General features: G+C 46.0%; 1 protein-coding gene across 11 annotated transcripts in view; it reads left to right on the top strand.

Annotated features, from left to right (window-relative positions):
* Positions 1 to 17,051, top strand: part of SYNRG (synergin gamma) — a 1,253,369-nt gene that overhangs the window by 1,072,463 nt on the left and 163,855 nt on the right. For all 11 annotated transcript variants that reach the window (XM_069614681.1, XM_069614680.1, XM_069614679.1 and 8 more), the window contains one exon: positions 16,308 to 16,404. In XM_069614681.1, the coding sequence (XP_069470782.1) occupies positions 16,308 to 16,404 (97 nt within the window). The remainder of the gene's footprint in view (positions 1 to 16,307; positions 16,405 to 17,051) is intronic.

Genomic DNA, 17,051 nt, shown 5'->3' with positions numbered 1-17,051 from the left:
CCACAAATTAGTGGACCACATCACTGAGAAGACCGCAAAGTACTTCGAAATAACCGCAGTGGTATGGGAGGCTTATAAAACGGTACTCTGAGGAGAAATGATCTCCTGGACATCAACCAAAAAGAAAGAACACTCACGTAAAGTGGCATTGCCGAAAGAGAGACTAAAAAATGGAAGACTACATATTGAATGCTACCCGGGCGCACACCTTTCCCTCCTTAAAGCCAGAGAATGCCTCCGGAACATTGCACTACATAACGCTAAACGCGCACATCATGAAACACAGGCTCGTATTTACAAACAAGGGGATAAAGCTCGCAAGATGCTGCCCTGGCTGGAGAAAAGGGATGAGGGTCATCGACATGTGAGGGGGAAATTATAAACGCACAAAATGATTGATTGGGTCCAACAAGACCCCAGCATTGCAGAGCATTCGCACATTTTTACGCCATACTCTTCCCGGGTCCAACCGCCCTGGTGGATCTTTCCATATTGGACGAGGTAACAATCCCTCGACTATCTGACCTACAAAGCACACAACTAGACAAGGATCTGACCGAAACTGAGATAGCGGAGCCCATCACCCAGCTGCACTCCTGGAAAATGCCAGGGCCCAACGGCCTACCAGTGGAAACCTGGAAGAATCTGGGGGGTGGAGGAGATGATGGCTACTCCCCTCCTTAAGATGTTCCTTCACTCTAAAGAACAAGAGACCCTCCCTCCGGATTTACGCAAGGGCAGCATCATGGTCATTCCAAAACCAGGAAAACCCTCGAAGCATGTAGCTCATATAGGCCAAATTCATGAATTAATGGGGAGGCCAAGATCCTTGCTAAACGTCTTGCTACTAGGCTGCAATCAGTTATTTCCTCTTTAATTCACCCGACCAATGCGGCTTTATGCCACATAAATCGACACGCATAAATCTACAACCTCTTCAACTACTCTTGGAGCGAGCCCCCATCATAGATACACTCCTTGCCTTGCTGGCGTTTGACTCTGTGGTGTAGGAGAGCCTATGGGAAACTATGTAGCGAATGGGGTTCGGAGAAACCTTTCTGGGATGGGTGAAATTACTGTATGAAGCCCCACAAGCAGAGGTTAGGGTTAACGGCTGGCCCTCTAGATCCTTCCCCCTGGGCAGAGGAACATGACAGGGGTGTCCCTTATCCCCACTATTATTTGCACTGGCGATCGAGCACCTGGCCCTGTGGCTGTGCCAGGTGAACACGTGGGTGGGTTTCCGATGGCCGGAGGGTGGGGAGGACAGGTCCTCCCACTATACTGACGATCTTCTATACCTCAGCGACCCAGCCCGATCCGACCCAGTAGTCACACAGATGCTGACATGTTTCAGTGAGTTTAGCGGACTGCGAGTTAAATGGGGAAAGTCGGTCTTCTTCCCCGTGAAGGGTGGGGAGTATGCGATCCCACCAGACTGCCCGTACCGAGTAGAATGCGAAAACTTCTGTTATCTGGGTATCCAGATCTCAAGAGATCTCTCGAGCTACACACCTTCTAATCTACACCCGATTACAGACCACTTCTCCAAAAATGGTCACCATTGGTTGCTTCTCCCCCTCACCTTGATAGGTAGGGCTGCACTAAGATTTTGGCACTGCCTCTGTTTTTGTATATTTTACAGAATGCCCCGCTCTGGATTTCCGACTCGGAAATTCGCCGGATAGACTGTCTCCTTAGAGAACCTATATGGGGTGGTGGACAACCACGCATCACCCTCTGCACACTACAAAGATCTATTTGGGAAGGGGGAATAGGGATGCTACACCTCCAACAATATTACTGGGCGAGCCAAGTGGCAGTAATCAATGATTTGTTTCATGGTAACCAAGAGCTACCACACATCAGAGCTCAAAGTCTGGAACAGCAGAATATGTCACCACTTACAGTACTCCACCAAACCCCCCCACAGACGATGACTACGCATACCGCTATAATCTGGAAGGCGGCACACAACCATATTAGGTGGGGGAACAGAGTAACTCAGATGCAGCCCCTCTGGAACAACAAAAATCTCACCGAAATGGGGAAACTTGTGGTATGGCCGAGATGGGTGGATGCCCATATTACGAAGGTGGGGGATATTCTCAGTGAAGGTAATATTGCCCCATTTGAAACACTGCAGCGGATGTTTGGGCTCCCAAACACAGAACATTATCACTACATGCAAACCATTCACGCCCTCCGGGGAAACCTTCCAGCACTTACTGACACACCTGAATGTACACCTTTAGAACGCAACCTTTTAGTAGAGCGCATACCCACCAGAGTCACTTATATCCTATACAACGCCATAACAGCCTTCACCACTTCGGAACTATCCAGTCTCAAACTGAAATGGGAAACAGATGTAGGTGCCATTGACCCGGAAGATTGGATAATAGCCTTACTGCACCCCCGGGAGAATGCAATAACCTCCAGGCTCCGCCTCGTACAACTGAAAATACTCCACGGAGTGTACTACCCCAGGGTAGCGCTATATCGGTGGAACAGATCTCCCGACCAAAACTGCCTACGATGCAGAGCGACGGAAGGCACTTTCATACACATCCTATGGGAATGCCCCCGAATCCGAACTTCTGGTGACAGTGTTGCAACAAACTGACTGACACCATGGGAAGAGTAGTGCCAATGGACCCTAAACAATTATTGGATATTCGCGATGAATACACTACCAACCTATGGGAAACACTATTTTTATCAACTGCAATTGGACTGATAAAATGCAATATAGCTCAGCGATGGGGCTCACCAGAGTCTCCAGTGCTGGCCCAATGGGTCGCGGATGTAGACGTATGTGCGACAATAGAGCACCGAATATATATACCTCACAGGGTTGCACAGTAAAGGCTACAAACATTTGGGGCAAATGGGAAGGTGGAGGAGGCTATGGGAGTTTTGGTATGGTTATGCACGATGCAGTGTGACTTGACCTAACTTATGGACACTGGTGAGCTATGGCTGACGAGGTCCGGACACAACAGCGAAGGGAATGGAAGTGAATGTTTGTATTGTTTGGTTTTATGTTTATAAAACAATAAAACATATTTTATTTAAAAAAAGAATCCATTTCCTTTTCCCTTCTCTTTCCCTATTTGGTCTGGCTGCCTTCTACCTCTGCTATGGAGAGGACGCCCTTATATTTTGTCTGTCGTGTAACGGCAAATTCCTGTGGAAGGACACCCATCGCTGTTGCAATAGGTGTCGACCACGACAAGCGTTCTTGTAAGTCCTGCAAGCTATTTCGTCCCAAGACGTTAAAGGACAGGCAGACAAAACGGTGGGCGGCCTACATAATGCAAGCCGAAAGTTATTCCCCCATTGGCGCCGTCGCTTCGGATGACTAGGACTCCAGCGGTAGACATGGCTCCGATCTGAAAGCCATAGACGTTTTGGCAGAACCCTCTGGTTCCAAGATGCCCATCCCTGTCCCCGACAGACAGGCCACTGGCTCTGTAATGGGGAGTTCAGACCCTGGCGACAAGGGCACACGCGCACCACCTAAGCCCAAACAAACAACCCCTAAGGCCTCTTCGACGGTCACATCGAAGAAGCGCGTAATGCCAACAGGCCTGTCGAAAACTTTGCTGTCTTCCGAACCTCACGGTTCGGCGCCCTCCACGCAACTGTCTTCTCGGCATGCGACTGGGCTTTCTTCTCACAAGTGCCTCCCTCCCCCCCAAAAAAAACACACGGTCGCTATCACGCCATCCAAGGGTGCACAAGCAGCTAAGGCTTCGGTAGAGTCGTCAACCGTGACGGCGCTTCAAGGTGCGGCGAAACCTAGCATTCAACTGCTGAAAATACGCGAGAGTCTCACGGCTATTATTTCGGCAGCAGGAGAACAAAGGGGCACCCCCTCTCATCGAAAGGAGTATACAGGAGCCCTCATGCTCTCTCAATGGCTTTGTCAGGAAAATCTCCCCCTGCTGAGCAGCCTTATCACCTCCAGACCCCTCTGCATCTTCCCTGTGAACCCGGCAGAGATTTGAGAATTATATGGACAAGATGGCCCAATTTATAGATTTCTCTGATAAATGTATTACTCCCAAGATACCTAGGGAGGAAGTCTCCTGCCTCATTCCAAAAAAGCCTCCCATTCCTACATAAGTCCACCAAGAGGAGGTCTTTTATTACTCAGAACAGGAGGATACATAGGAGAACAATCCTTTTGATCACGGCACAGCTGACCAGGACTGGGAGCAGGATCAGCCAGCAGGTCCAGGGCCTTGACTTTCACCCACACATACCCCAGACCCAGACTTTATTTTTCTAGACCCACTTTATTCACCTCAGCAAAGACAGTCATCGCCTGTGGATGACCAAATGCTATTTAAAGCCACTAAAAAGAGCTGTAGATCATTTTGAGATCGCTACACAGGTCACAGCCCCTGATGGCGACTTTGTTGAAAATATTCTCATGCAGAAGCCTCCCACTAGTCAGGCTATTCCGCTACTGAATTCAGTAAAGAAATGCCTAGCTCCTTCTTTTTCACCCTCCCTCACAAGGGCAGTCAACCCTTGGGTTGAGAAGTTGTTCTGCCACGCTCCATCTGACCCTATGTATATACGAGGTCATGCCACACCGGACTCCCTTGTTGTTAAAACCACTAGAAATAGGGCAGGGGTTCCACTGTCTACAGCGAATGCTTCCCCCAGATAAAGATTGCAAAAACGTTATGCCAAAGGGAAGCGTATTCTGCCAGAATAGCTAACAGTATGACTCTCCTCGCTAGTTCGAGCGACGTCCAATGGGGCCTGCTCCAGGAAGGCCTTCAAGAGCTCTGAGACCACCCGATCACACCTGCTAGCGGTCGTGACTGAGGGCAGGCAGGGGACCCATGATATATTAAAGAAGACTCAAGACGTTAATGAGACTTTTGGAGGTACTCTAACTCGGGGGAGTCTTTTTTAAGAGACACGCGTGGCTGAAGAACTCAGGCTTCAAACCAGATACTCTGCCCTCTCTGATTAACAAACCTGTTGAAGACTCCAACTTATTTGGCAATGCTGTCCATGACTCCCTGGAGACTGCTAGGAAAGAGCATGAGACGCTGAAGTCACTCAGCCATGTCACGGCCAAGCCCTTCAACCAGCGAGGAGGCTCAAATTCTCACCATTCCTTTCGCTGTCAATCTTTCTCCCGGTTTCCCCATGGTCAATATGGCTCTGGAAATACCCCATGCTCCTCCAGCCAAGGCTCATCTGGAAACAGCCAATACCAGCAGTAGGCATGAAACAGTACACCGATATAAATACCATGTTCAATGGCATTCGTGTTTAATTACCGTTAGTTTGTTTGCAACGGTTTACCGATTTTGTAAACCGTTGCAAACGAAGTAACAGTAATTAAATAGGAATAGCGGCAATGAACGCAAGCCTTCCTTTTAACAGATGTATGGTATGCGCACAGTGTGCTGGGCACTGCAGTCTGTGCTCCCTATGCGCAGCGTGCATTGCCGTGGTGACTAGGGATGTAACGGTATAACGGTATACCGTTAAAGATACCGTGAACCACTTAATTGAACAATAATAACTGTTACATTGTTTATACCGGTATACCGTTTATACCGTTAAGTGTGCTTTTCAATCTGATTTGGAAAGGCTGCAGTAAGCAGGTGCTGCGTAGTCTTGGTCTTGCACTGTTGGATGTGCCGTCTGCCAAGTAGTTTCAGTTGGCGCAGTTTTTAATGCCATTCCATAAACCACACGTGCCTGACACACAATCAATATGTTAGCAATAGGAAGAATAAATACAGTTCCAAGAAGGAAAAGGGTTTAAATGGGTTGGCGGCTTTGGGGTTTATATATTTATAATGGATGGTTTCTAAATATATGACAATGGGGGATTTCCATGATTCTATCATTGAATTTACATATAATAAGGCACACCGCAAAATTCACTCATCTCTGTGGGCATTCCCTGCTGCCATACCAAAGGTTAACATGTCCGTGATTACTGAACACCTTTTGGCCCACAAGTAAACTAAAGGCAGAGAGGCAGAGAGAGAGGCAGAGAGAGAGGCAGAGAGAGAGGCAGAGAGAGAGGCGCAGAGAGAGAGAGAAGCAGAGAGAGAGAAGCAGAGAGAGAGAGAGAGAAGCAGAGAGAGAGAGAGAGAGGGGGCAGAGAGAGAGAGAGAGAGAGAAAGAGAACATGCAAACAAGTGCATAGTACCATCAACCTCCATTGATCTGTGGCATGCAGGTTATCAAGATGGCAACATGGTCATCTTCACCAGTAGCCAGTGGGGGAGCTAAAAGCCTAAATGACCACTTAAGAAAAGCTATTCAGTTTGCTTTGCCAGTCGCAGCAGGGCCCGCCCCCCCCCCCCCTCCTCCTCTCCACACGTGTGTTTGTTTGGTGGAAGCAAGGGGTGGCATTTCAGTGGAAAGTATGTTGAAAAGCCCAATTCTGGCCCTGGGTGCCTGGTTTTGTTTGTGATGATGAATCTGACAATTTATGACCTTTTACAAAATATTTGTTAAGATTAGTTAACTCCACCTGCTATACCGCGATAACCATGATATACCGTCATTTGGCAAGAAGGTCATTGTACCGTCATAAAACTAATACCGTGACATCCCTAGTGGTGACAGGCAGCCATTGGATTCTGTTATCCCTGAGGCTAGCCTGGGAGTGGAGGTGGAGTCTGCCTGGGCTGAGTTGCCCCCACACCTCCAGCGCACGTTGCAAAAGGAGTCAAACTGTCAAACAGTTGCACATGTAGACATAAGCCCCAGTCCTGTCCCACCAGTGTGCCCTGCCCACTGTCAGCCAGTAGTACTATCCATAAGTGGGGACTGGGGAGCCTGAGCCATCACGGCCGCTGCAGTCCCATTGTTTGCAGACAGAGAAGATTCGAGTCGCTGGTGAGTCATGACAGAAAACAGAAAGCTGATCGTCGGGGGCATCAGAGCATCATGTTAATGATGTGTGCGCGCCACACCGGCATTAGAGCCCTGGATGCAGCACACAGCAAGGCAGGTATGTCATTTGTCATGTACAACAAAGGTTATAGAAATTAAAAAAAATGCTCCGATTCCATGAAGCATTTGTTTTGTAAAGTAAATCATGGACTTGCAGCAGTCCTCCACTCAAGCCTCGTTTATCCTCCAGGTGACTGCTTGCATGAAGGTCTTTCAAGTGGATCCTATTTATTCAGAGTAGATGCCTAATTTTACACAATTCGCAAAACTACAATATAACTTTCAAACGCAATTCGCGTTGCATTAATCATGTGCGATTTGTATTTGAAAAAGTGAAATATGTATTTCTTTCAAAATCTGCAGTCAAAATAAAATAAAATGAATGTTTGTTTGGAAGAGTATGCCACCCCAAATGTCACTTGCAATTTCACTAAAATGCCCAAGAGAGGTGCGTCTGCTCCATTTGTGCATAGATATGCCTATGCCACGCAATGAAAAAGAAACTTTAAATGGTGCTGGGCCCCTTTTGGATATATTATAGCTTCACCGAGAAAGATTCTGTTATGATCTACTTTGGCTCTCGGCAAGTTCACAACTGAATCCAGCAGACGTTCTCCCCTTCATAGCGATTTCCCTACTGCATTGTGAAAGGGCTATCTCAAGCATTTCCACTCTGACACCAGTATTTCCCTTTGCTCTCCTGGATTATCTGAGCAAGTATGTGAATGCTTGCTGGTGTGGGGCCTATACTTATTAGGGTGCACTGCTTGCAATCAATTGCAAGCAGTGTACCCAATATGGTCTGCGTTGTGCAATAAACACCCCACTTTACACAATTCGTACTCCTGTGGGATTTGCATTCGAAAATGTTTTATTGTAGGTGTGTGAATTGTGTAAAATAAGGTGTTTATTTTTTTTTGTAACATCTGTTTATTAAAGATACATAAACTGTGGCGTACCACGTACTGCTTCTGAAAAAAGTAGATCATATTAATGCAAATTTTCGCAGCAAGCACGGTTTCTTTTCAAGGAAAGCATAAAATGAAACCTGATTTTTTTACATGTATTTTAATCCGTTCATTGACTGCAGCCAGGCCTGATGCTTTAGCAATCTCCTACCCGAGCAGATAAATGTTAATGTTTTACCCAACACGTCCCATGTGCCATACGTTGATAGCTCTGCTTGCAATTGCAAAGTGCTGTGGTCTGCAAGGGGCCAGGACCTCCTACTTCTCTAACAGTTATATAAAACGTCTATAAAGGTTGTATTATTGTTTGTGACAACTGACAGTTAAATTGGACCACCAGGATCCCTCTTTGTATGTAAGAAGAACTAAGGCAACTTCTTGGTGCCATCACTAGTTTTTTGTTTTGTGTCTTGGGTGAAAATGTGGGACTTCACCTGGCAAAATATTACCTAAGATAATGGTAAAACACGCATGTGTGATGTACTGTGATAACCACGGTATACCATCATTTTACATGAAGGTTATCATACCGTCGCAAAATCAGTACTGTGGCATCCCTAATTCAGCAGAGGCAAGGGTAGAGGCAGGAACTCTACTTCAAGAGGCTCCCCGGCCTCCACAGCAAAGTGACTCACCGTTCGGGGCCCCTCTCATGCCTCCCCGGTCGGTGGATGCTTGTCATCATTAATTCACGCATGGGAGGGGATCACATTAGACCATTGGGTGTTCAAGACAGTCAGCCACGGTTACTGCATAGAGTTCCACCGGCCACCTCAATACCACCCAACAAAGAGCAGACTTCTATCACCAGCACACCTGCAAATCCTGCTGGAAGAGGTGCAGATCCTTTTGTAAAAGGGCGCCATAGAAGTCGTCCCGATTCACCAGGTAAACAGGGTTATTTATTCAGTGTACTTCCTTGTACCCAAAAAGGATCTCACCATGCGCCCTGTATTAGACTTGCGCCCAGCGAACAACTATGTCAAACCGCAAAGATTCAGAATGACAACATTACAGGAGGTAATCCCGCTGTTGCGGCACAGGGATTAACATGGCCACGTTGGATATGAAAGATGCATCCTTTCATATTTCAAGGTTGCCAGCGCACAGAAAGTACCTAAGGTTCATGATAGAGGACACCCGCTATCAGTTCAAGGTGCTTCCCTTCGGCATTGCCTCCGCTCCACAGGTGTTCACGAAGGTAATGGTGGTAGTAGCTGCTCATCTGCGCAGGCAGTCCATCCCAGTCTATCCTTACCTCGAGGGCTGGCTAATAACAGGGGATTCGTACGGAATATGCCTAACAAATACCCAGAAGATGGTAGACATCCACTTCAGCCTAGGGCTCTTGATCCACAGGAAAAAGGCCAGCCTAGACCCCAGTCAGGTCAAACAGTTTAGGAGCCTGGCCTGGTCTTTCCCTCGACGAGAGGGTTCAAAACATGCTGTGTCAGATCCCTCACTATTGTAGCCAGGTAAGTGATCGTACGCAAAGCCATGCCACTGTTAGGGATGATGGCCTCCTGCATCTATCTAGTTCCACACGCATGTCTGCACATGCGCCCGATGCAAGAGTGGCTCTCGAGCCAATGGTGTCAGGCCAGCAGACAATGGGACGATCCAGTGGTTGTCTCAGCAGCCCTCCTTCAGTCTCTGCAGTGGTGGTCAAGGGAAAACCTTCACCACGCCCACAGTAGAAGGCACTCTCACCACAGATGCATCTCGGACGGGGGGCGGTCACCTTCTTAATTAGACGGCGCACGGCGTGTGGTTGCCAGCAGTAGCATCCAACCACATAAACTTGTTGGAACTTCTAGCAGTGTTCAAGGCCCAGAAGACTTTCCAAACTCAACATCCAGGGGAAGACCGTTCTAGTCCTCACGTACAGTACTACGGCCATGTATTACTTAAACAAGGGGGCACTCACTCTCTAGGGCTGTCCAAACTGTCTCCAAACATATGGAAATGGGCTCTCAAACACAAGCTGTTATTCCTGTCGCAACACGTTCCAGGGGAACTCAATCTTCTGGCGGACATGATCAGTAGAGACTTACCCCTACCCATAGAGCATGAGTGGCAACTACACAAGGACATTGTACTCAACGTCTTCGCAGACTGGGACTTCCCAGAGATCGACTTGTTTGCAACTCTGCAGAACGCACAATGCCCAGATTACGCCTCCAGGTACCCTCAGAACTGCTCCAAGGGGAACAGTCTCTCGATATCATGGTCAGGGAAATGTCTATCCTCCCTCCCCCCAACAGGATAGTGCTCAAGATGCACCAAGAGCCAGTCAGGATGATTCTGGTGGCCCTGATGTGGGCCTGCCAACCTTGGTTCGCCTATCTCATGGAAATGTTAGTCTGCCCTCCCAGGAAGCTTCCATGCCCTTACAACATGCTGTTGCAAGACCAAGGGGGAGACACTACATCCATGCCCTCAAACTCTTAATTTAGCCTGGCTCCTGAGGTCATAGTTTGGGCACCTCCAACTCCCTCAAAGATGTATGGACATACTCAGGGAAGCACGGCATTGCTTCTCCAGCAACTGGAAACACACCCTCATCTGGTGTAATGGCAAAAGCATTGATCCTATTCAATGCACACCAACACTTATTGTCCTGTACTTAATTCACCTGTGAGATTTTCAATTCCCTAAAGGTCAATGTAGTTGCGCTTTCAGCATACACCACGTCCCAGAAGAAAGTTTTGTGGTGGAAAATTCCAGTAATTAAAGCATTTATGGAAGGGGTAAAAAGGCTTCATCCCCTAGGACCTGAATGTTGTACTTATCAGACTAATGCCCCCCCCCCCCTTTGAACCAATGCATAAGGCTAGCCTTAAAGCACTCGCTTACAAGACTACCTTCCTTTCAGTTCAGGACCCATTTGTCAGGATTCACAAAGATAAGGTGGTCCTGCGCACTCACCCACGATTTGCACCTAAATGTATTTTAAAGTTCCATGTAAACCAGAACACCACTAACGTGGCAGAAAGAAGCCTCCACATACTAGATGTTAGGAGAACGGTCATGTATTATCTGGAAAAGACAAAACCGCTAATAAAAACAAACCAGTTTTTCCTTTCAGTGCAGCTGGTAGAGAAGGGGATCCTGTCTCTAAATCAGCTATTTCAAAGTGGATAGTAAACTGCATCACACTGTGCTACACTCTTGCCAAGAGAGATCTGCCCTTCACGCCTAGAGCACACACTGCTCGGGGCACAGGGCTACCATAGCCTTCATTGCAAATGTTCCTCTTGAGTCCATTTGTAAAGCAGCAACCCACAGTTCTGTACACACCACTATTGCCTAGATACAAACTCCTAGTCTGATTCTCAGGTGGGACAAGCAGTGCTAAGGCATCTCTTTTCTACTGTTCCTTCTCACAACCCACCACCATCTCTGGGTTCGGCTAGCTAATCTATGCACAGCATGTGATTCTAAGCAGATTACCAAGCATCAGAAGACATGCATTACTCACCGTAATAGCATTTCTGATGATTGTATCTGGTTACATTCACATGCGTCCCCCTTCCTTACCTCATGGAGTAGAAGGAACATAGACCTCTTACATCTTTTCTCTTCTGTACTCACTCACGCTGACTATAAGGCTCCCTCACGGCAGAAAAAACACAATCTGAGGGACCTCGACGCGTGAGGGATTTTGGGTACACTACACGTCACGTTAGGGATAGTGTTACAGTCATGACTATATCGATGTCCCCTTTTGATCCTCAAATGAAAGATGCAATACTCCCTGATTACCACTAGATGTCGGACTATATGCACAGCATGTGAATCTAAGCAGATACAATCATCAGAAATGCTATTACGGTGAGTAATGCATGTCTCTCCTTATCCATAGGTGAAGGGAACCCCCCCATACCTAGTTTTTTACTCTTTTTATGAGTGACCTTCTTATGTCTCTCCGTAGTGTGCCATTGGAGTTATAGTTTCCTATTACTTTGGACTGACTGTAAAGTACTATGGCAGCACACAGCATTTTAAATGCAGTGGCTTCCTTTTAATTTCTCTTTAATGTAATTGGGTGAACTACTGTTACCAAGGGGTAAAGTGGTATTTCCATCCCCTTTACGTTGTATATAGTGAGCCAGCAAACGGCACCTTACGTGGAGTGCTGAGCCGATTCAATGTATCCCCTTGCTTAGTTACCTGGTAACCTTTTTGTTACAATTCCAAGTTTACCTGAATGGCTGGTGGCAGTGAAACTACTTTTATGACTTATTTTGTCATTATTACTTGCAGGCTGTCCAATCAGCTGTGGTAATGCACAGGACAGCCATAATTCTGCTAGAATAGTGGACCCCTTTTTTTTCCATCCCTTGTTTGCTTGTTGTTACTTGGGTCTTCTTCTGCCGTCCTAGGTGGGAAAGGCCCTAGTTGAAGGTTTGTCTTCTGCGGAAATACTTTGTATTCCCCGCGGAGGCTCTAGATTGTCTGAGAAGGCCGGAAGCGAAGCAGGCGTCCAAAACTCTGCAGCCCTTTGTCTTTCACCTTGCCTAAAAGGAACCAGTTTCCACTGGGGGGCCTGGCTGTCCTGATTGGACAACCTGATCGCCTCTTTTTGTAAAATGCAGGGAGTTTGAAGAAGCTGTGCTTTAGTTCCTGACAAATACTCCGATCCTGGAAGCTGCTGACAAGTCGACCACTGGAAGCAAATCCAAAGACGAAGATGGAAAAAGACGGCTGTAAAGATTTCTTGTGACCGGAGAGTCTGTTGTGTACCCGGAGCCTGATGTAACCCTTCCAACGTACGTTGGGTCCCGAATGCAAAGACTCCTACCCAGAGTCTGGTGAGATCCACTAGTCTTGAGAAGACCTGCAAAACGACCCATTTCTCAACATGCTGTGACCTTGGTTGGCTGCAAACCGATGATACCAGGGGACCTCGAGCATGAGTGCAGTACATAGTCTTCGAAGTCCGAATCCTGCTGTAACTTTGGTGGACTCCTGCTGGACCTCCAGGGACAAGATTCGAATAATTGAATTCCTCGCACCAGAGTGCAGGACCGAGAGAATGAAGAGAATCTGACCGGCGATGTTCGTCCTTCATCTGGCTTCCGTTAAAAGGCACCAAATACACAGAGCTGTGAGAATCCGAGAACAATCCTTTGCTGGAAGCCCCCTCTGGCAACTGCTGCTGCAAGTACCCATCCAGTGTCAGTGTCTTTCGTCTCCAGACCCCAAAGGCATCCACCCAGAAGCTTTTCTTTTCTCCTAAAGTACTGTGTTGGCTTGGGTAATACTTAGCTTAAGTCTTGTGTGAATCCTGTGAGGCTGTGTGGGTGATTAGTGTTCGGGAGTTTGCCCATACCATTCGCCCAGGCCTAATGCTGGAACACACATAGGGAGCGTTCTGTGAAGCCCCTGAACACTTTTAACTAACTCTAAAGCTAATACTTGTTGAATAAGATATCCTCTGGATGATAGAATTGAGGGATTCCTTAATGAGTGGTCTGCCCTGCTCCTCAAATGGGGACTTGAGGAAGACAGCCACGTAGACTGATCTTGGTGGAGTGGAGTGGAGTGGAGTGGAGTGAGGCCGGGCTGGGAGCCGAAAAGGGAGATGTAAACAATATGAGAAGCCTCAGATCTGAGACAGTGATAGATGAAACTTGAACCACTGAATAAAAGTTGAGTTGGATGTGGGGTTGGAGGTGGGGGTGGAGGGGGTGGGGGTGGGGGTGGAGTGGTGGGTTGAGGGAGGGATGGAGGGGGAGATTGGGAGATCTAGACGATTTTGATCACTGTGGGTTATACATGTTTTTTTCTGTTATCATGAAAATGTCTGGTTTACTTTATAGATGCTAATAAAATCAAGTTTAAAAAAAAAAGATATCCTTTGGAATTCATACATTCCTGCAACTGAAACCTATCCTGACCTGTCTACAGCTGGCTCTGAGAAAACTCATGCTATAGACTAGGGAAGGAAAGTAAAAGCTAAGGCTTCTGTCTTGAATACTATTTATTTATTTGCATTTTTAAAGCGCTCACACAGCCCGGGGGCATCGAGACGCTGTTACAGAAATATGTCTCTTAGGTGCGTATTTATAATGCGCTTAATACCCAGAGGTTTCTAAGCGCGGACCCGGGGATCGAACCAGTGTTGCTTCGTGTCGTCTTGTTGCCAAGGCGAGCACGTTGCCGCTGAGCTATCCTCCCGGGACTATAACAAATGTAAGAGTACTTAATTGCTAAAGAAGATAGTGGTGTAACTGTATCTCTGTAATAGAAGATGTTACAAAGTGTCATTACGTTTATGCTTATCTTTTGAGTTGCATACTGCCCCTCTAAAAAGTATGTCTTCTTGCGTTAAATGGTGTCCTGGCCTCTGATAAGTAATGAGTTGGTACTGCTTTATCATTTCTAAAGTGAATCAGTGTAAAAGCTTACCAATAGGTTTTATCTACCTTGAATAACAGATTGTCATTCTTAAAGTGTATTATGTATTGTTGGGTTTTGCTTTCCCTGATCTGCTTAAGGGCACTTCTAAAACAGTCTTGGAGTTAATACTTTGAGTTGCTTGTAGCTGCTCTAAAAAGTATGAGTTCTTACTTACCTGGAATTGCTGAATGCAATTCTTAAAAGTATAATGGGTTCTTTACTTGAAAACTTTGTGTCTTTAAGTGTATAATTGGGTTATGCTTTCCCTGAGCTGTTGTACAGCATTTCTGAATTAGTCATAAAGTTACTTACCTTAAAAATGTATTATACACTTCTGAAAAGTAGACTGGGTATAACTAACTATTAGGTAGCAGTTATGTACCAATAGGTTGATTAATTATCTGGAAATACATTCTTCCTTTCTTAAACTATAATTGGGTGTTGCTTTCATTCTCAAATGGTTATTGAGTGTTCATACTTACCATTCAATAGCCTAAGGCCCCTCCAGAAAGTATGAGTTACTTGAATATCTCTGAACTGAGTTCTACGAGTAATAATGTTGCAAGGTGTATACTTGTAACAGTGTTGGTTTATTGATTCTGTAATTGAATAACGCAATATCACTTGATTAATAGGGTCTACTTCCCTTGGATTACTAAGTGTAATCTAAAAGTAACTAACCAGGTCTTATTCCCCAGGAACAGCAGAATGCTATTCTGAATGTATAACTATTAGGTTTGACTCACCCTGACTTGCTTATTGCCTCTCTAAATAAGGTTATACCTCAGTTTGTAAACCATAAGCAATGTGTAGATTTTTATATTTTTGTTTATAACTTATTGAAATGGTACTTATTTACCCAAGATTTAACTTGGCCTACTTGTATTTAGAATAAACCATTGTTTTTACAATACTTAGTGTGTCAGTGTTTCTCTGAACCATATGTGTGCTACAATTTCATTGTACTGATTTACAGCAGAGAGAGCTAAAATAAGCCTGGCTGCTTTCTCCATGCTACCCTCATCTCAGGTGGTAGAGCCTTATACTAAGAGTTGGAGATTCTGTATTGCCCAAGTTGTATGGTTTTATTAAGCCCTTAGTTGGACTTTAGAAAAACTGTCCCTAACAGTAACGTTGAGTGTGAGACCATCCTACCTTCCAAAAGTGGTCTCTGATTTCCATCTCCCTCAAAATATCCATCTTCTGGTCTTTTCTCCTCTGCTTCTCTCTTCTAAGGCATAGGAATGATTCCATTGCCTGGACTCAGTTTGGGCCCTCGGATACTACATCTCTCGAATGAGAGAGGCCAGGAAAGATGACTAGCTTTTCGTATGTTATGTTGTTGCCTCTGCTGCAAAGCCGTGACCAATATACCTTGTCGAGGTGGCTCATCCTCTGTATCCCGGAATGTTGTGAACTGGCTGATAAAGGTGTAGATGAAGGCCTCAGGGCATAGTCCATCAGATGGCTTGCTTTCACTTCGGGTCTGAAACTTGAGGTCTCTGTTTAGGACATTTGCAAGGGAGCTACGCCGGCTTCTTTGCACACATTTGCTAAACATTCCTGCTAGGATTTTGTCTGGTCAGGACGCTCATTTTGGCAGGGCTGTCTATCAGAATTTTCTGGTTGAAGTGTTGTCCTTGCTATCCTTCCGCCCTCTAGGTCTACGTTCTGCTGTGGAAGTCCATCAAAGATGAGAAATCTGTAGGAAGGATTCCATCGTAAGAACAATTGACTTTGCTTCTCAGTAATGTTCTTTCTGTATGGGTATTCCTCCATTATGGTTTTTTCTTTAGTTTGCAAGTATACCAATACTATGGGGGCTGTAGTGGGAACACTTGAGAAGGAAATTACTAGGTAGGTTGAGAATGTATTGTGCATTTCCTGAGGAGTTTGCCCACTTTTCCTTCCCAGGCAAAGGAATTACCACAGCTAAGAAAACCTGTATTTCTGTGTGCTGACTTTGTTTTTAATCTCCTCTTTCAGGTGATCAAGAAAGCCAATGATACCCTTAATGGAATCAGCAGTTCATCTGTATGCACCGAAGTCATCCAGTCAGTACAAGGGATGGAATACCTAGTAGGTATGCATGATAGGATTATTCTCTTTCTTACTTGTAGACCATATTGAGCATGTGAATCCATCACTCATTCCATAAGCTGCCACCTGCTCTGCTGACTCAAAGGAATTCACCCTTCTAATAGTCCATTTAGAATGACCCAAAACAGAAAATATAGAGGCAGGTTAACCCTTGTCTGCCATTTGTAGATCTCTTAACCTTGGTAGCAGTTGCCAGTCACATTGTGTGTGCGTTCAATGTTGACGCTCGGAAATTAATTTCCTGGTGATGTACATGCAGACTAGATGGACTACTCTTTGCTCTCATCGTCACTTTGAAATGCAAACTCTCTTCTAAACAAATGTGTGTGGGCTTCACAAAGGAGAGTTCTCTCTGCACAGTGGCAAAGCGCAAGAAGTGTAGTCCAGCAACATTTTTGTTTTGAGGAAATTGCAGGTTTGGGGCCATGATGGAAACTCAAACAGAATGGAACTCTGTACATCCCTCCTATCTTCCACCAAACCCCCGTCCGTCCACCTCTCATTTGGGGATTTTCAGACCTTGGCCCTGCCACTCATTCTTTGATTGCTGTGGCCTTTCTTGATCCTTTTGGCCCCTTGACGTTGTATGTAGATGGCTTGAATATGTGGGGGCCACCCCTCAGGGTCCCA

The sequence above is a fragment of the Ambystoma mexicanum genome, chromosome 9, assembly GCF_040938575.1.
Source record: "Ambystoma mexicanum isolate Mex_15411 chromosome 9, UKY_AmexF1_1, whole genome shotgun sequence".
NCBI classification, from domain to species: domain Eukaryota; kingdom Metazoa; phylum Chordata; class Amphibia; order Caudata; family Ambystomatidae; genus Ambystoma; species Ambystoma mexicanum.
Note: the sequence above shows the minus strand (reverse complement) of the source record. Positions and strands in the feature narration are given on the sequence as shown.